General features: G+C 37.8%; 1 protein-coding gene and 1 long non-coding RNA gene across 3 annotated transcripts in view; one reads left to right on the top strand and one right to left on the bottom strand.

Moving 5' to 3' along the window:
- ascc3 (activating signal cointegrator 1 complex subunit 3) overlaps positions 1–26676 on the top strand; it is a 202395-nt gene that overhangs the window by 174531 nt on the left and 1188 nt on the right. For both annotated transcript variants that reach the window (XM_049480038.1, XM_049480037.1), the window contains exons 33-41: positions 189–321; positions 420–545; positions 6631–6742; positions 7943–8077; positions 16261–16485; positions 20460–20611; positions 22850–23000; positions 23886–24092; positions 25575–25750. In XM_049480038.1, coding sequence (XP_049335995.1) covers positions 189–321; positions 420–545; positions 6631–6742; positions 7943–8077; positions 16261–16485; positions 20460–20611; positions 22850–23000; positions 23886–24092; positions 25575–25750 — 1417 coding nt within the window. The remainder of the gene's footprint in view (positions 1–188; positions 322–419; positions 546–6630; positions 6743–7942; positions 8078–16260; positions 16486–20459; positions 20612–22849; positions 23001–23885; positions 24093–25574; positions 25751–26676) is intronic.
- Positions 25744–26676, bottom strand: part of LOC111193334 (uncharacterized) — a 71422-nt gene continuing 70489 nt past the window's right edge. Inside the window, exon 4 of the long non-coding RNA XR_002650438.2 lies at positions 25744–25831. This is a non-coding gene — a long non-coding RNA (uncharacterized LOC111193334). The remainder of the gene's footprint in view (positions 25832–26676) is intronic.

The raw sequence follows: 26676 nt of genomic DNA on the forward strand, positions 1-26676 counted from the left end.
ATTGACTGACCATAGACTAATCTAAAACTGCCATAGGCCTCTCTGCTGTAAAAAAAAGAAAATTGAGAATCGAATCGAATCGGGACCCTAAAATCGAAAATAAAATTGAATCGAGGATTTAGAGAATCGTGATACCCCTACTGCTGACATGGATAGGTTTCAGACTCACTGTGCCATTACTCCTGCAGATGTACTACAGATGATGGGACGTGCAGGTCGACCTCAGTTTGATGACCAGGGCAAAGCAGTCATCCTGGTGCATGACATCAAGAAAGACTTCTACAAGAAGTTTCTGTACGAGCCCTTTCCTGTGGAGTCCAGGTCTGTATAAAACATAGTGACGACAGTTTTTTATAATTGAGAGAAAAGTGATAAACGACGTGTGTGTGACCTCAGCTTGTGCTCTTACCCTGCTGTAGCCTGCTTGGTGTGCTGTCTGATCACTTGAATGCAGAGATAGCTGCAGGAACAGTCACTTCCAAGCAGGACGCCATGGATTACATCACCTGGACTTACTTCTTCCGTCGGCTGGTTATGAACCCCAGGTACGCACTGTAGTCAAATCAGTTTCACTGCCAGCTATTTGAATTGGAGGTTTATTTCATTTGTATTCACTCTTCTGTTAAAGGCTATTTCAAGTTATCTTTAGAGGATAACATGAGCTGAGATTTGTTTTATATCATTATATGATAAAGTTGCATAAGCTGAAAGCCGCAGACGTTTACTGAGAGAAAGAGTGAGTTACAGACACTGAAAGGCAGCCATTAACCCAATACTAGACCAAACTATATTTTTTTAACATCAGATTCAGTTTTGATTAGAGCTAGAGAATATTTCAGTGATAGGTCAAAACAGAAGCGATTTTTGGTTCAGAGGTTCAGAAGTGCTGAGTACCCAACAATCTTATGTTTTCTTTTGAAAAACAATACAATATCTATGGCTTATTGGCTGGACACACACACACACACACAGAAGACACAGGTAAGGAGTGGAAAATCATCTGTCTCATCATATCATCTAGAATTTTTTAGCTGATGAACAGAAAGGACTAGTCTAGCACACTGGTTTTAATATAAACATGCAGACCACCCAATGGCAGCACAGCTAGCCTCATTCACTCTAGTTTAAACAATGGGCCGCATTAGATTTTTAACTTTAAAAAAGAGTCAGACAATAACAGCATAAGGAGAATGCTCGAGCACTTATAAAAAGGGTGAAAATGTTTCAAGGGCAGTGATATGAATTTTAAGAAACACATTTCCAATAATTAGGTATACATTATTTACCAGATCTGTCTCTGTGTCTGGTGTTCATTACAGAAAGCACATTTCACAAATTGGCAAATTATTTTTTTTCAGACCTTTTAGCAGTTTTTCTGTGGCTTTTGTATTGCTCATATCGATAACTGAATTATATTGATTTGACCGCAATTAAGAAATATATTGTGATGTAAATATTTGATCATATAGTCCAGCTCTAGTTGTTTTTTCTCATTGTTTTTAATAGATTACGAATCCATTCACAACCATAACATTTCATTACGTCAGGTTCAGATTAATGGAACATTTTTTGAATTTCATCACTGCTGGATTTCTTTTACAGTTTAGGTTGAAAATACTAAGTGGGGCTTTGTATTGGCAAGATCTTCATGTTACAGTACATAACACAATATAAGGGTTATACTTTATAGTCAGTTTTGATCTAATTAAACATTCCAATAATTCTATACAATTTCAAAACATTTCTGAAAAAATGTCTAAAGACTTTTAAAGTTCACCACATCTGGTTTGAGAATCACTTATCAATGTTTTATGGCAAATGCAACTTAAATGCATCCCACTTTCCAAGGTTATTATTGTTAGCGTTATTCAAAGTTAGTATTGTTAGCAAAACCAGTTAAGAACAGTTTATGTTTTTACATTTTAAGGGTTTGTGTGGTCATGAAACACCTGGAAAAGTCATGGAGTTTGAAAATAGCAATTTTCAGGCCTGGATACGTTTTGGAAAAATTAAAATACCCAGAAAGTTTTGAAAAAGTCATGAAAATTTGAAAAAAAAAAATTGTTTCCGTTTATTCTTTTCGCTAAGATAGCTGTCTGTGTGGGTCCTATTCAGACTGAAAACAGTAAATTTACACAGTAAGAGGAAAATGCTGATTTTAATGCTGTCTGGCTTCATTCAGACACATATAAAGTAAAGACGAGCACAATATGCAGAAATGTTAATCAGCTAGTAAAACATATGACATTTCAAAGTGTTTAAAATTAATTTTAGATGAGATATAGACTGACTATAACCAGTTTTGACATGGATTTTTAGTTTTATGTTTTTTGCCATGTCAAAACTGATGTTTCAAAGATCTATTGGTCATTAAAATTTGCAGCGAAGGCATGAAAAGTCATGAAAAGTCATGAAATATCATGAAAATGTATTTGTTGAAAAGTGTAGGAACCCTGCATTTTACATTTTAAGAAGCATATTCTTAAAAAAGTTTATAAAATTACATCATTATATACATAAACTCTAAAACTAGTACTATAATAAAAAAGTGCAATTGTGTTGTCTAGCAGTCTGGGTCCAAACACAACACAAAATAAACCACTGTCTGCCAGCAATCTATGCATGTGAACTCTTAATTGAAAATCAATACTGTGTTTTTGAGAAATTATACTAATATCTCTATACTAATATAATATCCCAATACCCATGTGTATAAGTATTTTATTAAATCCCTGGTGCTGAGTAATATTACAATAATATTTGAGGTACGTAAGTTGTCTCTCTCTCTCTATTGTAATGTGTGGGAAAACAGGAGCAATAATGACTCTCAGACTGTAATCCATGACTGTGTTAAGCTCTAAATTAACGACTCTCTAATTGGTGAGATCTGTAATTGGCTAATTGTTGTAGCAATTTTATCTCATCTCTGCTGCACGGTTGAACCTCGCCGAACAGAGCAACACACGGGCATCTTCTGCAGGCTCCTCACACCGACGTACTGGTCGCGTTGCCATGACAACTTTGTGCCGGTGCACGGTCCACAGCCCACCCCATAGTTCAATCTGACATCACAAACCGTGATCTAAAACATTGCACGCCAGAGTGTCTCTCTCACACACGCGCGAGCACATACAAACTCGTCCCTGGCTCCAAGGGTCATATAGGGCAGCGTAGACATCTGCTGTGAATTGAAGATGATGATTCCAGAGCATTCCACAGTGCTGGCATTTGCACGCCTGTCAGCCCACATTAAACATTTAGGCCCGACAGTGCCCTCTGTGGTCTAGCGAGCACTGACAGAGCTCATGCAATAGCATAACAACATCCACAGCATTCAGCTCAAGCACTGCGCTTCTTAAACTTTCTGAAAAGATCCTCTGTGCATGCGTGTGTGTGTGTGTGTGTGTGTGTGTGCATGTGTGTGTGTGGTTTAAAGGTATGGTAATAATGAGACTATCTGCTTTTACTGCTGACTAAAGACTTTAGTACCCACTGAGCTTCACTGCTAACAGATGATTGGACCACCACTTTCTGCTATGTAAAACTAGCTATAAGTGATATGTTTGCTTTTCTGTTCATTATATCAACATTATTAAATAATTATTAAATATTACTGAGGTTTGGTTACTTGAAACCAATGAAAAATTATAACTTTACACTCTTAGTTAGATATAGTAGTTATAACGGGATCATTGACTATACAGAACATCTATACAGAATATACTATACATGACCGTTCATTCACTTACACAGAATTAATCCTAATTAGCTGCAAATTATGACAAAATGGACGTTTTGTGACAGCAAAGCGATAAAATATGTTTTTCATAATGAATAAAAATAATTTAAAAAGTATTTGAGATGTAAACCAGAACCATCAGAAGTTAGAAAGCATGTGGACTAATAGTTCAGGGTAAAATTTCAGTATTTGCACAGATATGGCTCAGGTTATGCAGTTTTATGCAGTTCTTGATAACATTTTACTGCCCACATTATACCAAACTGTACTTAGCAGTGTTTGAAGACTTTAGTAGCAACAATATATATGCTTTATATCCCAATTATAGGACAGTAAGGCATGATAATGACTTTAAAGATGCTGTTTTAAGGAAACAATATAGTTTTCTGTGCTGTTTTAACCAGAAAAAATGCTGTTTTAACCAGAAAAAAACTATTTAAACATGAAAATGGTGCTTTAATTTGTGGTGATTCAGTTTAGAACAGTTTAGGTTTTTTATTTATAAGGGTACATAAAAGTTTCAATACATTTAGTTTTGTACTACATTCAGTTAACTAAGACTGCTTTACTTTCTGTGTAATAACACATGCAGATGTGTTCAGTGCATTTGGAGCACTGATTATATTTAAGATTTTGTTAAAAGTGTTTGTCAAATCAATTTTTTTTTTCACATCACAGGTGTAGACAAGTACAATATTTCTTCACAGTAGTGATTTACAATATGTACACCATAAGGTATAGAAAATATCCGCATGAACAATGTACACTGTACAAACACATTATCTGTGATGTAAAATAATAATAATAATAATAATAATAATAGATATTGCATTAATGCGTTATATGATAATGCATTGTTTATCATACTTCAGCACTTTATTTTATTTATCAGTATTTTTTTTATGATAATTGCATCCCATTATTTTGCTGTCAGTCATTCTTTTAGAATATTTAGCGCTTTGTCACCATAATTAACTGCAGTCAGCTGCATGTATTCATAGGTGGTTTGCATTTAAAATATAGCTATATATAATATGTTTAACTTATTTGGTATTGTGTGTTGTTCAGCTGATTATGCAACACTTACATATTACTTTCCAAACTGCCAAATGTTTACTGAATTAAGTCCTAGCTGTGATATTCCAGTGTGTGAGATTGGTGTGTGTGTATTATATGTGTGGGTGTGTGTATGTGTGTGAGAGAGGGAACATGTGCGTGGGTGGGAGGAGGTTATTTGTGTGAGTGAGAACGGAAAGACATGTTCCCGTCCCCATCTATCTCTCTGTCCGGCGCTCTTTTAAAGCTGCAGCGTGCTGAACCGGTCACCTTGGCACCAGCCATCGCTCATCAGCAATGATTCACTGGGCGGCCCGCTCCGCGCGCTCTCTCTCTCTGGGCAGACGAGGCGAGCCTGCGCCCCCGGGGGTCCCATAAAGAGCTCCGATCAGCCGCTCGGCACCATCAGGGGCCGAATGGGGATAATGATAATGGCAATGGCTTAATCACACAGAGAGGTGTTTGCAAGGAGCCGCACACAGTGCAGGCTGAAGGCCGCCTATCTTTCACTTAGCCCTCACCACACTGACCCTGCGGACATAAAGAGAAATAATAACCGTCAGTCAGCTTGATGTTAAACATAAATTACAGCTGTAATTACAGTTCTAATGATAACATCCCGTACATATATAATTGCTTTTTTTTTCCTTTTAAAGAATGTTTTTTATTACTATTATTATTTCATTTTCATTTTTACAGGAAAAATCTGAAACAGATTGTGTTACTATACTTTAATTTTATTATTGTTTTTGTTGCTGTTTTTGTTTCCTATTTGTTAATTAGTATACAGCTCTGGAAAAAAAAATGAAGAGACCACTTCAGTTTCTAAATCAGTTTCTCTAATTTTGCTATTTATAGGTATATATGTTTGAGTAAAATTAACATTGTTTTTTTTTTTTTTTTTCTAAAATCTGCAGACAACATTTCTCCCAAATTCCCCCCAAAAATATTGTCATTTAGAGCATTTATTTGCAGAAAATAAGAAATGGCTGAAATAACAAAAAAAAAGATGCAGAGCTTTCAGACCTCAAATAATGCAAAGAAAACAAGTTCATATTCATAAAGTTTTATAAGTTCAGAAATCAATATTTGGTGTAATAACCCTGTTTTTTAATCACAGTTTTCATGCATCTTGGCATGTTCTCCTCCACCAGTCTTACACGCTGCTTTTGGATAACTTTGTCACTCCTGGTGCAAAAAATCAAGCAGTTCAGCTTGGTTTGATGGCTTGTAATCATACATCTTCTCTTGATTATATTCCAGAGGTTTTTAATTTGGTAAAATGCAAAGAACCTCATCATTTTTAAGTAGTCTCTTTTTTGTTTCAGGGCTGTAGATATAAATTGGTTAAGTTGTGTAAATTAAGGAAAGAACAGAATTAAATTAAATTCACCCCGTTCTTCTCTAGATGCACCTTTTTGCGGTCTTTCAGTGCAGATGAAATGTGGAAAACTAGCTTGAGTGTTTTGAGTGTCTTTTTTTATAATTTCATAATTTGAATGTAATAGTATTATAACAAATATTATTATTGTTATTACTTTTAGGATTACTATTATTATTATTATTATTAGTAGTAGTAGTAGTAGTAGTAGTAGTAGTAGTAGTAGTAGTAGTCATCCATGAGGGCTTTTCTTTTTCTTCTTCACTCTGTTGGTCTGTAGTTGTTTTTCCATGTTAATGCTTATTGATTCAAAAATCAATACACTGGGAAAACCAGAGCAGTGTTTAATGTACATATTTCTCCTTCTGTCTCTGTTTATAGTGAATACTAGTGGGTATATCTTTTTGATTGAGTAAGACTTTGTTATTATTAATTTTATTATTATTTTTTAAAGCTACTACAACCTGGATGACATAAACCATGAGACTATCAACAAGTTCCTCTCCAACCTTGTGGAAAAAAGCCTCCAAGATCTGGAATGTTCCTACTGTATGGAAATACAAGAGGTATGTGTGTTGGCTTATTGTATTAAAGGAAGTATAAGTATTATGGAAGAGTCTCACAAAAATGTACCATCTATTAATGAATTAAAGGTTATTGGAGGTTATTTATCTGGGCTTAGTTCTGGATATAGTAACATATCACCCACCCCTAATTATCACATCAGGGTACTACTTGTTTTGATGTTTTTAGCAAAAGAATAAATTACGCTGTTCTCATTTCTCATTATATATCTACTAGAGACAGATTATATCTGTCCAGTACTATTTATTTTACTTTAATCCTGGATATATGGAGATATTTAGAGTGCATTATTAGTATCATGACATTTTGGATCGTTGACCTCGGTTACAAATCTGATGAAATTCTTGTTTTATTTTTTATTTCTCAGTTAGGGGTGTGCCATATCATATCGTATGCAATAATCATTTTTATTTTTTTTATTTTGTTGCAATAGTGTATTCTTGAAAAAAAAAAAAAAAAAAAAATATATATATATATATATATATATATATATATATATATATGTTTTTTTTTTTTTTTTTTTTTTATCGCCAAGAGTATGGTTATCGTGAAAATACCATTAATTATGGTCATATTATTTTAGGGCTATATCGCCCACCCCTTATTTAGCATTACCAATTCTGAGCTTCATATTTAATTAAAGATATTTATTCCTCATTCATTCATATTTTGGGGAAAATCATCTTATTCTAGTCAATGTTTTCAGACTAATAAGAGCATTGACATTTTACTGCCTGTGGTAGAAAAAGACTACAGCTTAACTAGACCAGGAATTAAATATTTGTCTTCAAAACACATACACTACAATCAATAGAGACACATCCAGCTAAGTGGACCAATCAATCTTGGTGGAAAAAATATTGAACATCTTTTTAACAGGTGATCGGTGCTGTGCTCGCTGCTGTGCTGCGCTGGCCATCAGGGGATCAAACACTCATAAGCAGCAGGGCAGTATTAGGCTGCTCCCTGTCTGGTCTGTTGCTCAGTGCACAGTGTGTCTTTCTTTACTGGTGGTATAAAAATAAAAAATAGGATTGCAGCTGCAAAAAGTTGGTTAATTATTCTGACAGGCCTGAAATCAGCAACCCTCTGCTTCTGATACAGATAATGCTGCCCACCAGCCTCGGCTGCCATGATGCTTTTTGTATTGGTAACATGCATGCATGTGTCTTCATCTCCAGGACGAGCGCACCATCGAGCCTCTCACGTACGGCCGCATTGCCTCCTACTATTACCTGAAGCACCAGACTGTTCGCATGTTCAAGGAGAGACTGAAGCCAGATCTACCAGTTCAGGAGCTGCTGTCCATCCTCACTGTAAGTAAACACACAGTCTGACTGTAGATGAGGCTGACATAGGGCTCACTGCATTCTTTTTTTTTAACTATAATCACCTTATTCTTTCATATATGCTGCAATTGTCATAAAATCGAATACAGTTGAAATGATCATTTTATACTTTTTACTTTAACTTTTTTGCTAATTGAAGTACGTGTTTTAAAAAAAGGCAACAAAAGACACTTTCTTGACATTTGAACTTTATACACACAGACATTTCAACTGAAAACGGTTCATTGCAATATATCACTCAAATATAAGTCACTCAGTAAAAATCAGCATAATTTGGCTCCTTTACAGAGGAAGTAAACACCCTCTTAATTTAGTTTCTATATATATATATATATATATATATATATATATATATATATATATATATATATATAGCTTATAACTTTATATATATAACTTTTTTTTTGTTTCATTTTTGACATAATACAAAGTAAAGAATGAAATTATGCCCAAAAGCAGCAAAAAACACCTGTACAAAACTATTGTGTGATTTTTTTTTTAATGATTATTTATTTATTTTATTTTTATTATTATTATTATTATTTTTTTTTTTACTTTTTTTTGCTTTTTTTTTACTTAATATGTTTGGAGGGCTTACTGTTTTATTTTTTATTGCAACTCTCAAAGAAGTCATGTGTAATGAAAAAAAAAACTGCCACAGTTTCCTCTTTGACAAATCTGTATGATCGTGTTTAGCTTAACACCACCCCCACAATATCCAGTGGCTCAAATATGCAAACTAAATAATCACAGAGTACAGACAGGAGGCTATATCAAAATATATATCCTTTTTTTAAACATTAAGCATAAATAAGCCTTAAGTTGCATATCTGTTAAAACTGGCTAGTTTTTTTTTATATAGTTAAAAGTACATTTTAGCCTTTTACTTCTTTCACTTAAAACACTTAAGATTAGTTAAGTCTACTTAAACCTTACTACATTTAACCCTCTATTTACCATATTGTTATATATGTAATAGGTGGATATCTTTTTAATGTTAATGTTAGAAAGAATTAAAATGTGTTTTATGTTGGTGAAGACTTACAGAGCACACTATTCTCTCTTACACCACATCCCAGTGCTTCCATTCCAGCTTAAATATCCCTCTTAACTAATGATTATTTCCACCACAACAATCCCAGTAAGGACCTCAGGCACAGACAACAGAAACACACACTCACACACTCACTCAGCCACAATTGCAGCTCTCCAGGCTAGTGTGAAAATTACGTCTTTACTTTCGCCTCATTAGAGCGCCGGTTCCTCTTGCTCTGTGGGCTGGTCCTCTCGGGGCTCTCCTCCTCTCCGCTGATTGCTGACATAATTGGGACATAAAGCGCTTTCACACTTCACCAGTGGCCAGTGACATCACATCTGTCTCACTTCACACACACAAACACACACACACATACACGTGTATCAGAGTCTTGCTGAAAGGAGAGGCAATCGACAGGCAAGCTGTCAAAGATCACTTGCCAAAACCATTCAGAAATTAAAGCGTCATGTGTCTGTGTGATTTCATAGACACCACACACTCACTCTGGCAGTGTGATGCATTGGTTTAGCCAGAGGACGTAAAAAAAATCCTGTTTTTATGTTTGTAACAAATTAGCCCCATAGAGCTGTAGTTCAAGAGCAGTTTACTTTTATTACATTTACGTTTATGACATTTGGCTGACACTGTGAGGTTAGAGATTTGCTTGCTCGCTGTAGAGATTTTATTTATGTTTGTGTAGACAGCCGGCTGCATTGTGAACATGACTATAGGTCTGTTAAAATATCATTTTTTGTGTGATATATTAAACTATATTGTAGTCACTTTTAAAACAATTTATGTCACTGAAAAAAGTGTTAATATAGTAGTACAATAATGCAGTTACAGCTTAAAAGTTTTTGAAAAGCCACTAAACCCTACACCATATGTTTCTTTGAAGTTGTGAAACATACCAGTCCTGCTTAAAAAAATGTTTTAGAAACATTTCCTAACCTTTAAAAATCACTTTTTTTTATTTTGGTCATTTCTGCCTCTGCAGCGCCCTCTTAGGTACAACTGTGCTATAGACGAGGATGAGATTTCTGTGTACTTTTGTACGCAAGACTCATCACAATACGCAGATCAGTCAAGTCAATCAATAAACCGCCCCTCTGCTGACGTCCAACCATCTGGGTCTCACCGCTATCAGAGGCAAACTGCTGCTTATGCTACTCAGCCAATCAGCTCTTCCTCCTGCCCCACTTCTAAACCCATACATCACACAGTGCCAGGCTTTTTCAAATTTGAGCTGAAGGTGGAGGGAGCAAAAGTTAAGGGGTTTACTGCCCCTTTAATTATTGCAAATATTTAGACACTGGATCTGCAATATATAAAATGTTTAAATACAAAAGAAATGAAACATGCATGAAATGCATGAAACTTTTTTTTAATATAGTTCACATATCAGCTCAATGATTTTATTAAACAAAATAACAACAATAAAACAATGGGCAATATTTAGGTCAGCACAAATGGATTAAGGTATTTTCTATACATTTTGTGTATCATTAATTCAACATTGTAATAATCGTGATAGGCCTACGTAAATGTTTCCATACTTGTCTGCCATGCAGATGCAAGTAGCTGTTCTTTAAAACTCTTTGCCATTTTGATGCTGCTGTTTTGTGTGCACTGCACTTTGCGTATGTGCTTTATTCATTTCTAAAGACGTGCACAAACGAGTGCAGAGTAGGTTACACAAGGCAAATATATATTTAGCCTTTAGCGTGTTCTCCTACCTACATACTTTCCCAATTGTGGAACAAACTACCTTCTACTACCAGAGCAGGAGTGTCCCTCACTATCTTTAATAAACTCCTGAAGACAGAGCTCTTCAAAGAGCACTTACTCTCCTAACACCTCTAACACACTAACTACTTCTAACCTCAATTCCTTCTTCCCCTCCTTTCCTCTTCTATCCCACTTTTTCTTTTGGCTTCCTTTAGGTCCTGTTAAAACTGTTTTTGCCCATGTCCTCTATTGCTAATGTACATAATTATTTGTAATAACATTGTCCACTAAAAAGTAATGTAATGTAATTAACAAAAATGGACTACTTATGTTTTAAATCATATGAGGTTAAAACAGCACAGAAATAGTCTTTCCCAAGGACTCCAGTGAGGTAGTAGCATTCCTGGCTCAAATAAATGCCATTATGCCTTGAGAAAGGCAATGTTGTTACCCAATAAAACTAAGCTACACTGAATGCTTATGTAATCTGTAAAGTCATGACCAGACATGTGTAAAGTACTAGAGACACAGATTTGAGTGAATGTTCTCTATTAAGGGCTCTATCAAAAAAAGTGGCTTGAGTAGAAATTAAAGTGTTAAGCACCACACTTTAAATAGAGGTACTAAAGTATTAAAAACCCTTAGTTTTGTACAAGTAGTTTCTTCTAAAAGTACTACTCAAGTACTGAGAGTAAAAGTACAGTACTGTGTGATGTATCTTTTACAGAAAGCAGTGGAAGCTGAGTTAAAGGCAAAACAGGAGCAGTGCAGTCAGTCTTCTTATAAGACTATAAGCTTAAACACTTGATTCACTTAGTGATGAGGAGCTTCATCAAACCCAGTGAGAGTACAGAGCATCTACCGCTCTGGCTTTAGTGATAATGTGGGTTTGGAATGATTCTTAACATTTTTATAATTGTAATAAGTAATGATGCAGCACATAAACAATGTAGCAGAGTAAAAGTATTAAACTTATGGAAAATATGTAGTAAAGTAAAAGTTGAAGTAGGAGAAAAAATAATAATCAAATAAATCATTTAGTACATTTTAAGCAGAGTAGTGGAGTAGATCTATTTTTTTTTTACCTTTCTACTTTAATTACAATACATCTCTGAAGCTCATTATGAGCAGTTGGATTTTGTGTTGTCTGTAATTGAAGCCTGTTGTGTTTGGACTGTGCGTTCAAAGATTGATTTAAAAGAGAATATTGAAACAATTTTATTAAAACTCAATTTTCATACGCTGTGCATATGGAGGATCTGATTCAATCAATTTGGAACAGTTTTTTTGTGCTCAAATCAGTCATCTCTTGCATGAATCCACAAAGGCATCTATTTTGGAAGTGGTCTGCTCTATTTGAGTTTATTTATCGTTTGTGAGTTTGCGAGGGGAACGTTTTTTTTGTTGTTGTTTGTTTGTATTTAATGAGACACATTAGCAATTTAGCATGAGTGCTTTCTCTCGGGACTACTAAAAATGCAATGCTGCTACAGCATGTGCAATATTCTATAAATACTTTCCATTGGAGACAGAGCAAAATGTCTGCTTAAATCCACAACAGTTGTTTAGCAGTGTTTTTTTTTTTTCTTTCTTTCTATCTTTTAATTGTTGTTTTTCCCCTATGTGATTGTCTGGCAGACATATGCTCAATTTTTTTTTCACTTCTGGCTACTCTCTAGCTGATGGCTTCTGCTGGAAGCTGTGTGCTCCTTTGTATTTTTAATGGTCACCGGTTTGGCCATTATATTAAACTCATTGAATATGCCATGCATGTCAACATGCAAATTAGTTAGTTTGTTTGTTTAATATGCATTTGTGAATTATTTGTGAATTTGTGATTTATGAGTTTGCCTCTTGAGACTGAGCAGTGCATTGTTTGTGTATGATAGCAGAAAATATTAGATATGTTTAATATAACAAATTTAAATATTGTCTTGTTGACATAAATGAACCAGTAAGGCTGTGTGTAAACCGCGTCTATAGTGAGCGATTAACCAGTACTTATTGACTACTATTGTAGTCATCAAGCCTCCGTGTGTTTGTCAGTGAAAGCGAGAGTGAACATGTTGCGGTGCTAATTATGGGCTGGGTTACAGCGAGAGGTCAGATCTTCCAATTAAAGTGCGCACCACTTTATTATCCATCTATCTGTCCCTTAACATGTCCCGGTGTTTAAGCCTCCCACAGGCTGCCTAACAAAAGCATGACATGAGGCAGGCTGGACCTCTGCCAGCCCTCTACTCCACCCCAGTCAGGAGGTTCAATACCCTCAAATCACTCCCCCCGTCAGCCACACAAAAAGCCCACCGCCCCTCAATGTCCTCTAATTACTGTGGCGTGGCCATAATGAGGCACCCAGCCGATCGCTTACTTCTACTGCTTCTCCTTTACATACTCTCTCTCTTTCTCTCTTTTTGATGGTCTCACAGTGCCCTTTCCCCCTCGCTCAACCTGTGTTCTTCCTCCTTGTTCCTGCTTCTACTCTTTTTAAACCCTATTTGTATGTGATTAGTTTTAGCTAGGGAGGTGAAGTAATGTAATTTTCCTATGGGACTATTCACTCAGGATAAGAAATCTCTGTATAAATGACTAAGATGGGAGTAGCTTCTCGATTTATGCACTTCCAGCATCTCCTTAAATTACATATTGGCCAATCTCATAACCCACTAATAGTAATGATTAATGTATTGTTTAAAAATTAGCAGCTACATGTTTAAAACACATGTAGGCTTTAGAACACAGGTTTGAAAAGTACACCCCTGGGTTTACATGTGACCCGTGGACAGGTTTTAATTTGGCCTCTGCATAACTTAAAAATACAATTTTAGTAACCCACTGGCTAGTTCGCAAATTTGTTTTCACCTGACCGTGGCAGCAGTACATAAATATATAGTACACTGCATCCTTGTTTCATATAACTTTATCTGTATATAAGAGCCATTTGTTTCTCTAAGTGGTCCTACTAATAAATTTACAGAATAGTATTTAGTGATGGCTACAGCAAAAAAAAAAAAAAACATGAGAACCAGCAAATTTAAAAAATAATGAAGTCTGCTATTCATGAGATCTGTTGCACACCGAGCCAAGCATTACACACTTGTAACTGTACAGTATATTGTTTAAAAATGAATAAAAACCCTTGCTTTGATGTTGAAGTCCAATATTTTATCACTTGTAATACTCTCATAAGGTTCTTGACATGTTTTAAAGATGCAGTATTATGCTCATAATCTGCTGTTAGCTGTGTTATTTTACACTCTTTTAATATCCCACTGCAATCATTGAACTAAAAATTATATTAAGCATTTTAATAAATATTAGATGTACTGTATGATATAATTATTTATATTTTTAATACAGTGTTTTGAATCCTTTATGAATAATGTTTTGGAAAAGACAGTTCGGTCCTATAGCTATAGCCTAGCTATAGGCTGCCTTACAAGGTCTTCTGGATTTAGGGTTTGCCACAGTTTGAATGACCCAAAGTATGTGTGTCAATCACAATATAACTAAATGCCTACAGAAGTGGATCCGTATTTTGGAAAACCTCCGGAAACCCATTTTCCAGAGTATGTGTGGGAATATTTACAACTTGATTTTAACAGTATTTGTTTTAATATAAATCTTATTTTATTTTAATTTTTTTTATTAAAAAGGTCCAAAATCTTTAGTGCACAGTCCAGAAAAAAATTACTAAAAGGACCAAAATTATTGAGGATAGCTGATTACTTTAATTACTTTACCCTACGTCCCTCGCACTTCAAAATTCTCCCACTCGAATAGAGCATTGATGTCTGTGACATTTGTACAGTTTAAAGACACCACACTTATAATATTGTTTTTCAGTGACTGTATTTATCAAACCATGGCTCTCTGTTCAGGTTTCAAAATAATCCAAAATTGGTAAAGCCTCAAAAGCTCTCACTCAACCCCTTTAAACCCTCTCTGTGTATGTAAATGTCACCTGAGACGGAGAAGAGTGTGCGAGAGCTTGATGTCAGAGCCTCTGTTTACAGAAAATCTCCCTCCCTTTATCTTCGGTCCATCTGTATGCAGACTCGATGCCCTGGGCAGATAAATCATGTTGCGATATGCTCTTTTGTGCTCAGTTTTTCCACCATTTCTCACTTTCCCAGCTCTGAGGCGTTTGAGCTCAGTGCTTTAGCGGTGATGGATGGAGGTGGAGGAGCACAGACCTGTGACTAATGTGCCCCACTGCCTTCACTTACAAGTGTACATTAGAAAAGCTGGACAAGAACTGCCTTACACCAGAACTCGTGCCTCTGCATATATGACCTATAGCCGAAGCAGCAGCCAGCAAGAACACTGCACCTACTCTGTGTTAACAAGTTCAGCTAACATTTGCAGTGAACCGGCTCTGATAAGTGCTTCCTAAGGGTGCTTTCACATCTACCATTTTTGGTCTGGATTTTAGACTTTTCAGGTCAGGTACAAACCTGATATAACGGAAAGGCTCTGACCAAATTCACGACCTAAAAGGACAGGTGGTCTCAGTCTGGATCTACTGATCCATGGTCCAGTTCTTCAGTGTGAAAGCACTTTTCTATGATGGTTCAGTGTGTTTAGACCAATTACAAAAAAACTGATTCAGCTACAGAATATAACAGAAAGAAAAGCAGCACACATCACGCGGCAGTATGGTTAATACAGATTATGCTGGTGATTCCTGTATCTTCTGTATTAACCCTTATTTCTAAACAGAAAGTAAAGTTTATACAGGAAGGAATCCGAAGACAAACCTTTACGCAAATGAGAGTCTAATCCTGTCAGGGAGGCAGATTTCAGCACAGCACCTGGAAAGACAAATCGCTTAATTGTCAACATTCTACAAACCAATCAGATTTCAAGAACATAATCCATGTACAGGGTTGATAACAAGACATGAAAGTTAGTTCTTTAGTCACACTACTAAGCCAAAGTGTGAAACTGAAACTAACAAAACCAAACGCATGCAGTGTCTAAAGCACATGAATCTTTGTTCGGACTCTGGTTTAGACTTTCAGGTGTGGAAACAATCTAAAAGTCTAAATGTAGTCATATAGAACTTCAGGCCTGTTTTTTTCTGCACATATTTTGGAGGTGAGAGCAACTTTTCTTGTATTAAATAAATGTTTAATCCATGTTGTAATATTAAACCCGGTATCATCTAACCCAGAAGAAGCTGGAAAGCGCCTGCCTTTCACATTAGATATAAAAGCAGAGTCGAGCGCTTGTATGATAAAAGCAGAGAGATTTGATCCAGCGGATGCTGCGGCTGCAGCTGTTCTTTCCGGCGCTGTTGCTCGTCTGCTGAGCGTAAGAGTGTCCCCTCAAACTGACCTCTGCCTACCCCCTCCTCTACCCCCCCCTTTCTGTTTGTACTCAGGATGCGGAGGAGTACGCCGAGCTGCCAGTGCGCCACAACGAGGACCAGCTGAACAGTGAGCTGGCCCAGCGGCTCCCCCTGCAGGTCAACCCACACTCTTATGACAGCGCCCACACCAAGACTCACCTGCTCCTGCAGGCCCACTTCAGCCGCGCCCAGCTCCCCTGCAGCGATTACGGCACTGACACCAAGACAGTCCTGGACAACGCCATCCGAGTCTGCCAGGTCAGTGAGAGGAACAAGACAGTGCTGCGTGTGTGTGTGTACATTTCTTCACAGGTCTGCTTTCCATTGTTGCCGCGTGTCCTGCGTGTCCTCTTGGCATATGTAGCATAGCAATGGAGCCCTTCCAAACCCCTATACATTGTCCTGCGGCCTCCCTTCCATCATCTGGGGGCTCCCATTGCCATCAAAGCGATTTGCTTGCTTTCATACATCATAAAATCGATGCTAGGCCTGGGGACGGTGGAACTGAGTGCATTTCCATGTGTCAGTGAAGACCTCTCGGATCCTCTCGGATGTTCCATCGGAAAGAGAGAGAGAGAGAAAAAAAAAGAAAAGAAAGAAAATTCATCCCCTCGCTTTGACAGCTGAGACTTGACCTAAGCCTCGGTTTAACAGGACTTCTTGCTTCATCTGCTGTTTCACAGCATCGTGTGTGAACCGAGGGCATCTCCACCGTGCCTAAAAGTCCGCTCAGCTATCGCTGCGTCCATTCTTAGTCTGTCTGACATAAAGAGCTACAATAAAATCCATCAAACATACATTTAAGACTCATTGAACCACATGTGTGAATATGTGCGTGAATTTTATGTTGCTGGTGCACCGAAGTAAAACTTTCTAATCGTGGGTCATTTCCTCATCTTGTAATGCTAAACGAATATAAAAATATCTTTGGGCCTAATAGGTGTTTATTAAAGACTAGTGTGTAATTATTAGGAATCTTCTACAAGCTTTTATTTGTTGCTTTGTTTGTTTTGCTATATGCTGTATGTTTCTTAATTACGGTCACTCTGTTCCCTGTGGGTGTCTGGGCTTGCTGTTAGGAAGGCAGTTATTCATGAGCCTGGTTCATGACGTTGTTAGTATGCCTGGGCCCGGAGGCCTATAAATACAGTGTGAGTGCAGACACTTACAGCACCTCGGAGACAGCGCAGCGTTTAACAGCCGGCTCCCTCCACAGATCAAACGTGCATTAAAACAACAATACAGCGCAGTGCTTCTCCTGCTGAGGCAAATGTCAGTGTGTGTTTTTAGGAAGATTTATTTATTCTATCTTTTTTTTTATGCTGTTTTGCACATATATTGTGTCTTCATAATGTACATGAAAGCACATGAAAGGTGTTTATTTTCCCCAACATATATGGACATGTGGTATGAGGCTATGTGTATTTGAATGATGCACTTTATTGATGTAAATTATTATTGATTTGTTAGTTTGTTTTCACTCACTTTTTGCCCCTCGCACTAAAGTTCTAAAGTTCTTTTGTCTTTAAATGCTCTTGAATACATTGGTAAGGTCATAAACATGATGTACTGTGTTGAAAGCCCCCAGCAAACTTTTGGCATTGCATACACGCACACCAAACTACTTCCACAAGCTCTGCAACGAGCCAGGGGAAAAATAGCAGAGGTGTGGATATGATTTATTGCCACGTTGTCGTCAAATTTCTGGCCACGTCATAAAAGCACCCAAAGCAACAGCTAACCACACCAGCGCTCCCTTCACCCTAATGCCTGTGCTCGCGAAATAGCCTGCTGTTGATAGTTGGTACCTGATGGCACGCCCGCGGATCTGTTTGCGATTGTCTCTGCCTGCTCTGAGGATATGTGCTGTGGTGATTGTTCATGTTGGCAGCCCCGCTCTGAGAATGGCTCTGGTCTGGGGATCTGTTAGCCATTGTCCATGCCTGCGGATGCGCCGGTGATTCTCTGCAGGCTGTGTGCATGCGTGTGCGCGTCTGCGAGTGATTGGCCATGCTTGTCCATGTGGTTACTTTTTTGGGTTCCCGCTGTGCCAGGTTGTAGCTCCTCTGCCAGCAGCTGCCTGTCTTCCCAGCATGGATCCGAGCTAGCCTTTCCTAGCAAACAGCTGAGCTAACTATGGAGTGGTGTCTGAGGATTAACCAGCAGAGTGGACTTGCACAGTCCAGCCAATTTCATGTCAGCTAGTCTGGAGGGACACAATTTTGTCTTAATTTCTACCGACTGCATTTGCTAGCGTCCTCCTGCCTCCTCAGAGCATAGTATGCTGGTATTCTCAGTGAGGAGGCAGTCAGTGTAAAATGAATTGGATTTTGATTGATCAAGTCTATTTTTCTTTCATTTTTAACCAAAACGAAAAAAAAAGATAAAGTAATATATTTAAGTTGCATGATGTGTCAGTTGTATATAGAGGACTAGAGGCTCTAAACTTAATCTCCAAAATGTTGACAGAAAAATATTTAAGACCACTTCAGTTTCTGTATCAGTTTCTTTGATTTTACTATTTATCAGTATATATTTGAGTAAAATTAACATTGTTATTTTATTCTATAAACTACGGACAACATTTCTCCCAAATTCCAAATAAAATTATTCTCATTTAGAGCATTTATTTGCAGAAAATGAGAAATGGATAAAATAATAAAACGATACAGTTACAAGTTACAAGTTCATATTCATAAAGTTTTAAGAGTTCAGAAATTAATATTTGGTGGAATAACCCTGGTTTTAATCACAGTTTTCATGCATCGTGGCATGTTCTCCTCCACCAGTCTTACACAGTGCTTTTGAATAAAATGCCACTCCTGATGCAAAAAAATCACAAGCCATCAAACCAAGCTAAACTGCTTGATCATCCATCTTCCTCTTGAATATATTACAGAGGTTTTCAGTTTGGTAAAATCAAAGACACTGATCATTTTTAAGGGGTCTTAATTTTTTTTTTTCCCAGAGCTGTATATCAGTGATGGACCAATATCACTTTTTAATGTCCAATGCCAGTGGTACAACCTTAAGCATCTGCTGATATCCATCTGATACCAACTTTTTCCCACTCTTTAATTATGCTGTTAATAATATATTTGTCTTAAGGGACTTTGCAGAATATAGTCAAATATTTGATTGCCTAAAGGAACCGGTTCACACATTACTTGCTGATACTTTATGACAGCTTAATGGCGCTGTGCAGATGTAGTTAGGTAAGAGTACAAAGTCATACTGCTTCTTATGATCTGTGTATAATGTCTGTAAACAAAACTGATCATGAGTTATATAGTCTAGAATACTGTATAGGCATATAGGCTAGGGTATTATTTGGATTAGCATCAGATCAATACTCTCAGATCTGCATAGATAATATTTTTTTTAAAGTATATGTTTTTTTGTGTATGTAATTTTTCCTGCTTTTTTTATTTTTATTATTATTATAGCCTCTGCAAATTCATACACAGCACACGTTTTCACAGACAGCACACACACATACATGCAGTGCGGGATTAGTGGTGGCTTTGAGCAGTGGATCTCTGATGGTCGGCTAAATAATTCCTGTCATCTCTGTGCTAATGAGGTGCTTTGTGTCTGTGCTAGGGCTCCCAGTCCTGTAAGGGCTCCACATTTCTAGTTGTTTCCTCCAGCAGCAGTGGAGAGGAATTTTAGTGGACAGGTTAAATGAAACATAACGCTCGTCTGATCGTCGCTCTCCCTCATCCGTTCTCCCTCCTTCCTCTATCCCGCTTCTTCTTCTTCCATCTCCTCTTCGCCACCCCTCCTTCTCACGGACTCCAGTGACATCAGCCCATTGCTGTCATCAGTTTGCTCAAGCAGCTACTGTGAAATGTTAATCACAACTTTAATTTGTACTGCATTAGCATTTTGATTAACTCGCTGGGTTTGCCGCTGCACTCAAGGTGCTTTTTAGACATAGTTACTGAGGAAATGACTTTTTGATTAATTAAGTATGTTAGCGCAGCTGAGCTCAGCAAACTTTAACCTTATGTTGAGGACATGAGGGATAGACATGAAAGGGAGTACAAAAGATTGATCTCAGTATTAGATAATCGATTAATCGCGGACTAAACGGCACAATGCATTGAAAATGCACAACTTCTATGATTTATTGTCAATTATTTTGAATAAGCGAATGTGTATTCATAGTTATCCTACAGTTAACATCATTACTCAAGACAACAGCTGTAATGTCCATCTGGTCTCTGCAGGCTTTGTTGGACGTGGCGGCGAACGAGGGCTGGCTGGTGTCTGCACTGAGCATCTGTAATCTGGTGCAGATGATTGTTCAGGCCAGGTGGCTTCATGATTCCTCTCTCATCACTTTGCCTCATATCGAAAAGCAGAGTCTCTACCTCTTCAGGTATGTAAACCACAAATTAGCGTCCAGTTCCCTCATAACAGTAACACAGGACAATGGCATTCAAAGTCTAAATTCAGAAAAACCTTAATCTTCAAAAATGATACTTTTGAATTATAATCAGTAATATTATTGAGTTGGGAGGAGACAGAATATTCTAAGTAATAGTATCAATCTAAAAACAGAGTGGTCTGGTAGGTTTGATGTATAGAATTGCTCTTTATATTTTGACAGTATTTTAAAATAAAAATATATATATAGTTATAGACAAAAACACAGAATTTCACACAGCACTAAAGTCATATTAATGTACATTTAAAATTATATTCCAATTGCTCTGTACAATAACACATTCTTTCCAGAGATGTCCCTAAATCCCCAAATCCCAAAAATATACAGACTGTTGCTTTAAGGTTTTTATGCATAATTGGATCCAAATTCTTCTGCAGAAATGTACAGTAATTACTAAAACAATGTTCACTTAATATCAAGAAATGTATAGACCCCCCCAGCTCATCCAAGATGTCTCATTTAATTAAGTTCATTAATAAAGAGTTTGTCTCTCATTGCTCCACCAACAGCAATACAACTGAAAATTTGTTGCCAGATTTTGGTTTTCATTCAGCCTCAAGAGAATTTACTTTTTTCCATACCGCTTATGAATGTCACTTCTGAATTACAAATACCACTTTTTGTTTTTTAATAACTCCAGAAACACAACACACAGTTGTTGACATCACACTCTTCTCACTGAGATGTGGCATTGAGCATGGAGACTTTATGTTCATGTAAACTCCCCAATCCTACAGCAACATAAAGGTGCTACACATTTTTGAGTGATTGTATGAAGGAGGCATTGTTGACCCATAAACACTAATTGAGATGTGTGAGTGGGAAGAGCATTTAAATAGATAAAGAGCCTTAAGATCGAGCAAAGATTCTTTAGATCTTTAATGGTTCCTGCTACTCATACATATCAACTAGAAATAATGTTGTTTATGGAACCAAAAATGGTTCTTCTTCTGTGACACCACTTAAACATATGAATCACCTTTATTTCTAAAGGGATGAACAGGGTTGTCTTACTCTTTTATGGGGATTATAAAATATGTGTGTGTGCTACAAACTGAGCTAAGTTCACTAAATAAAAGAAATGTCTGGAAAGTTTTGGTGCTCATCTTCCAAACTGGTGACGTCTGTTTTGCCAGTACTCCTGCATAATGTGTGTATGTGAAGGGGGGTTGCATTTGGGCACAACACTTTCTTTTTCATCTTCTGTTGTTTAGAACTTGATGATAGCCTGCCTCAGCTTCCTCTAATTGGTCCAAAGTTGAGCTATCCAACAGTCGACTGCATATAAACTGAATTGTGGTTAATGTAATCCATTTGTTGGGATCAAATTTTGGTGCTTTGGTGCAGATTGTGGCCATGGTACAGTTCAGACTTGCTTTTTTGTGTTGGACCAAACAAAAAAATTCAAAGATATAAGATCTTATAAGAAATAAATGATTAGTATAAAAGCACAGTTACGCTATGGTTCAATAAAAGAGATAAACAAACTAGGGACTGGGAGGACAAAACACAAGACAAGCTCCATAGATACTAAAAACAATAGAAAATAGAGATTTAAGGTGCAAACTATAGTTGCTATACCAACAAATAAGCAATCACAGTTTCTCTGAACTTTTCCACTAACCGTGGGGATTCTGCTGTAATGTGAGAATTTGCTATAATTCGTAGTCTTACCTCCAGCTTGCTCCTGACAGTGAGAAGGGAGTGTGTTTCGTTTCTGTCAGCAGGGTCCTCAGGGGGCTGCCTCTCACCTGTGGTGCTCTGATTATGGCTCTGTGACATAGCGTAGTGGCTAATCCCCCTACCGTCTCTTATCAAACTCTGCAAACACCATTAGCATCAGTTATCAGCAGGCACTGTCCTCCGGACAGTCTCACATACGGCCCCATCTTTTCTCTCTCGCACACACACATAAGCGCACACACTCACAGCCGTGGTTGGCATTGGGTTTTGTCATACCCACATAATGCGTTTCGGTGTAGCTGCCTCCTGCAGTGAAGTGTAATTTTTGTAGGAACACAATAAAAATGGTAAGAGGAGGATCAGGCCAGGCAGGATCTCCCGCCATGCTGAGACAGCAGGAACAGGGGGTGGGACTTAGCTCATCCACCTGTGATTGGCAGAAAGACTGTCACATGACCGGCCTTTCCACCTTGCTGTTGACAATAGGAGATGGAGCTCCAAAGGTGGGCAGGGCGGAGGCAGGGGTTACCAAGGCCCAATTGAAGCGCTTCCTGAGCTGATAGCTGCCTGTGATGGACGAGAGGAAATCTTCACAGCCATGGTGAAGGAGGAGCTTCAGCCGCATCAGATTTCTCAGGTGACACACCTACACCTGTACACACCTTACAGAAGCGTTTAGACACGATTAGGCATTACCAACATTTGAAAGACTCTGGTTCTGCTAAAATATTTACAGCAGTTTAAAGCATGGAGGATGATGCAGTATTGGATTGTATGCTTTTAGATAGAACATGGCCTTATGAATAATTGAACAAATTCAATTCTTGTTTTTTTTTTCGCACATACACACACACATGTAATCGTGATTTGCAGGAAGAAGCAGACGGTCACAGTGGTCTCAGGTAGCACCAGGATCCCCAATTACCTCCCAAATGAGAGGGTTTAGCGCTCCAATCTAAGTGCTAATTGTGGCGGTAATGAGAGCGTCCGGGCACAGCGGCGAGCCCAGCGCTCGTTCCCCATCAGTATTCCAGCCGCCCCCCTCCCTCCCCCTACACCCCCAGCAGTCCCGGCCCTGCTAATTAAATAAGCACATGCACCGCCGCGTCCTCGTCTGATTCGCTGAGGAAATGTAATCCTCGCATAAATAGCTTTGGCAGGGTGAATCGGTGCTGTTTTTTCCCCCCTCTCATGTCTCTAATACTGACGGAGCTGCAGCGACCAGGCACTGTCACTCTCCATCAGGCCATCTCTCTCTCTCACACACACACACGTGTTTTCAATATTTTATTATATGCCTTCTTCCTCATGTCTGCACTAACATCATCACAAGTACATATGACATTAATAGGATAGCCTTTTAAATTTTAGATGACATGCTCAGTTCATTATGCACATAAAAACGCACAAGGAGTTTCTTAAATTACAGAAAAAAAAAACAGATTTTGCTGTTAACTTCTGTTATGTGTGTAATTCTGAAGATCATCACTTATTATTTTATTGTATTGTTTCTCTTTCTCAGGCTTGGGCCTTCTTGAGTCACCTGCCTGTGGTGGAGGTGAGTTTGAAAGTGAAAGGTTGGTGGGAGGGATGTGAGGAGCAGACAGAGCGCGCTCTGCCCACCAACGTCACCAGCTTCAGGGAGCAGAGCAGTTGGCTGCCCGTTCATGCAGACCAGGAGTATGTTCTCCAGGTGTCCCTGCAGCGAATCAACATGGGCAGACAAAGAGTGAGTTCTCTCCCTCAGTTTAACTTCATTTGTGTTTATTCTATTATTTATTTCTGTTTTAAGTGGGCAAGCCGAGGGCAACGAAAAGGACAGGGTGGAGAAAAACACACACAAGAGCTTGAGAAAGAAAGAGTGAGAGCAACCCTAATCCTAAACATGGAGCTCATCTACATGTCGGTGAAAGAAAAAAAAAAAGAAAAAGAAAAATGTTTTAGCATTAAAAAACACTAATGCCCAGTACACATGTATCCTGATATTAAAAAATGCAGAGATAAAAAACATGTTAGCCATGTATGGTGCTTTAGTACCTTATAAAGAAATTCATCTACACACATCACGAAGAAGAAAGAAAACACGGAGGTTTAATCCCAAATTACACACTACTCTCTATGAAGTCTAGTATGCAAGTCATTAAAGGATGGATTCTAGGGGGGGGAGTGGTCCAGTTGAATCGCTGGTTCAAATCCTGGATCATGTTGCTTCAACAGCCAGAGTCTGAGAGAGCACAATTAGCCATGCTCTCTCTGGCTGGGTAGATTGGACTCTTCCCCAACATCTCTACCAAGGTGATGTCTTTGAGCACAGGCATCTGTTAGCTCTTGTATCAGAACCGAGTTGATGTGCTTTCCTTTAAGCGTAGAGACTAATGCTGCACTAATGCTGCATCAGCAGCAGTTCAAAGTAAAGCAGTGGCTGACTTCAAATGTGTGTCAGAGGAGGCATGTGCTAGTCCTCACCCTCCTGGCATTGGGGGTATCACTAATGATGGGGGGGGGGGGGGTGAATTCCTAATGAGTGGTCTGGTTAATTGACCTTCCAACTTGGGGAGAAAATTAGATCAAATGATGTATTCTAAATCAAAGAAAGGATTGAGATAGAACAGTACATTTACATTTTTTATATCTCCTATCCTCGTGTATACAAAGATCTATGTAGTTTACCAAAAACATGTGTGCACTGTGATGTGAACATTTCTGTAAAGCTGCATTTTTTGTTCACCCACACAGCAACAATGAAAATCTCTACCTTGGAGAACATTTTCAGAAAAGCTATGTTTTCATTGACCAAAAATGCATGTTTCTGTGTGGACAGGAGACCAAAACAGACAAATAAATGTATAATTAGCTGAATACATGCAGAAAGAGTCTAAAATTAGGATAAGCTTAAAAAAACAATACATTGTGATTTGATGACATTTCCAGACCTTTCCTTAATAAAGCAGATTATTTACAGTTTTCATCCAATACCTAGGTTATCTAGTCAATCCTTAAGAGAGCTGCTGGTTGAACTGAACTAATCCCTACATTAGTTCACAAGCAAGGCCTGATTTCTTCAAACATTTCAACATCTTTATTTACAATTAACACATTTGTCTCCTTTTTGATTTATTTATGATTACCTCTATGATCTCCTGTTATTTTTGACTCTAAAATAAATGCATGAACATAATTGGTTTATTTTAAATGATTTGAACACTTACAGAGAAAGCAGGACAGTAAAGCCCAAGCTCCACGCTTTCCCAAGCCCAAGGATGAAGGCTGGTTCCTAGTCCTGGGGGAGGTGGAGAAGAAAGAGCTTCTGGCTATCAAGCGAGTGGGATATGTGCGCAACCGGAGCGTGGTGTCTTTGGCCTTCTACACACCTGAGCAGACTGGGAAGTAAGTTGCTTGTTTTGTCCTGAAACCTGCTGCAGTCATGTCAAGTCAAGTGGCACAGAGCAGCAGAAGACAGTGGGAGACCTAAAGAGTTAATAAATTAACTGACTTCAACAAATATTGTGTCCCATTGAAGCTAAAGAATGATACACTGACCTACAAGATATACAACTCTGGAAAAAAATAAGAGACCACTTCAGTTGTTGAATCAGTTCCTCTGATTTTGCTATTTATAGGTATATATTTGAGTAAAATTAACATTGTTGTTTTATTCTATAAACTACGGACAACTTTGCTCCCAAATTCCAAATAGAAATATTGTCATTGTCAGAGCTTTTATATGCAGAAAATGAGAAATAGCTGAAATAACAAAAAAGATGCAGAGCTTTCAGACCTCAAATAATGCAAAGAAAACAAGTTCATGTGCATAAAGTAAAAAAAAAATCAGAAATCAATATTTGGTGAAATAACCCTGCTTTTTAATCACAGTTTTCATGCATCTTGGCATGCTCTCCTCCATCAGTCTTACACACTGCTTTTGGATAACTCTGTGCCACTCCTGGTGCAAAACCTTTTAGTTCAGCAGTTCAGCTTGGTTTGATGGCTTTAATTTGGTAAAATCAAAGAAACTCATTATTTTTAAGTGGTCTCTTATTTTTTTCCAGAGTTGTATGTGCATGTGGAGCATACTGCATTTAATGTGAATGTGATCCACAGACCATTCTAAGCCAGACACAACTGGTCATGATAATTACCACCCACTGCACTGTCCACTGTGAACGGTAATGTCTACTATAATTTATTAATAATACATAGGGAATCCACAGATTATCAACCTGACACCTACCATCAGGCCTCACTCAAACTCTGATATAATGAACTTTGCCTTGCCATGAGCACAATGGCCATTGTTCATTCTCAGTCAAAAC

This window comes from Astyanax mexicanus, chromosome 6, assembly GCF_023375975.1.
Source record: "Astyanax mexicanus isolate ESR-SI-001 chromosome 6, AstMex3_surface, whole genome shotgun sequence".
NCBI lineage: Eukaryota > Metazoa > Chordata > Actinopteri > Characiformes > Acestrorhamphidae > Astyanax > Astyanax mexicanus.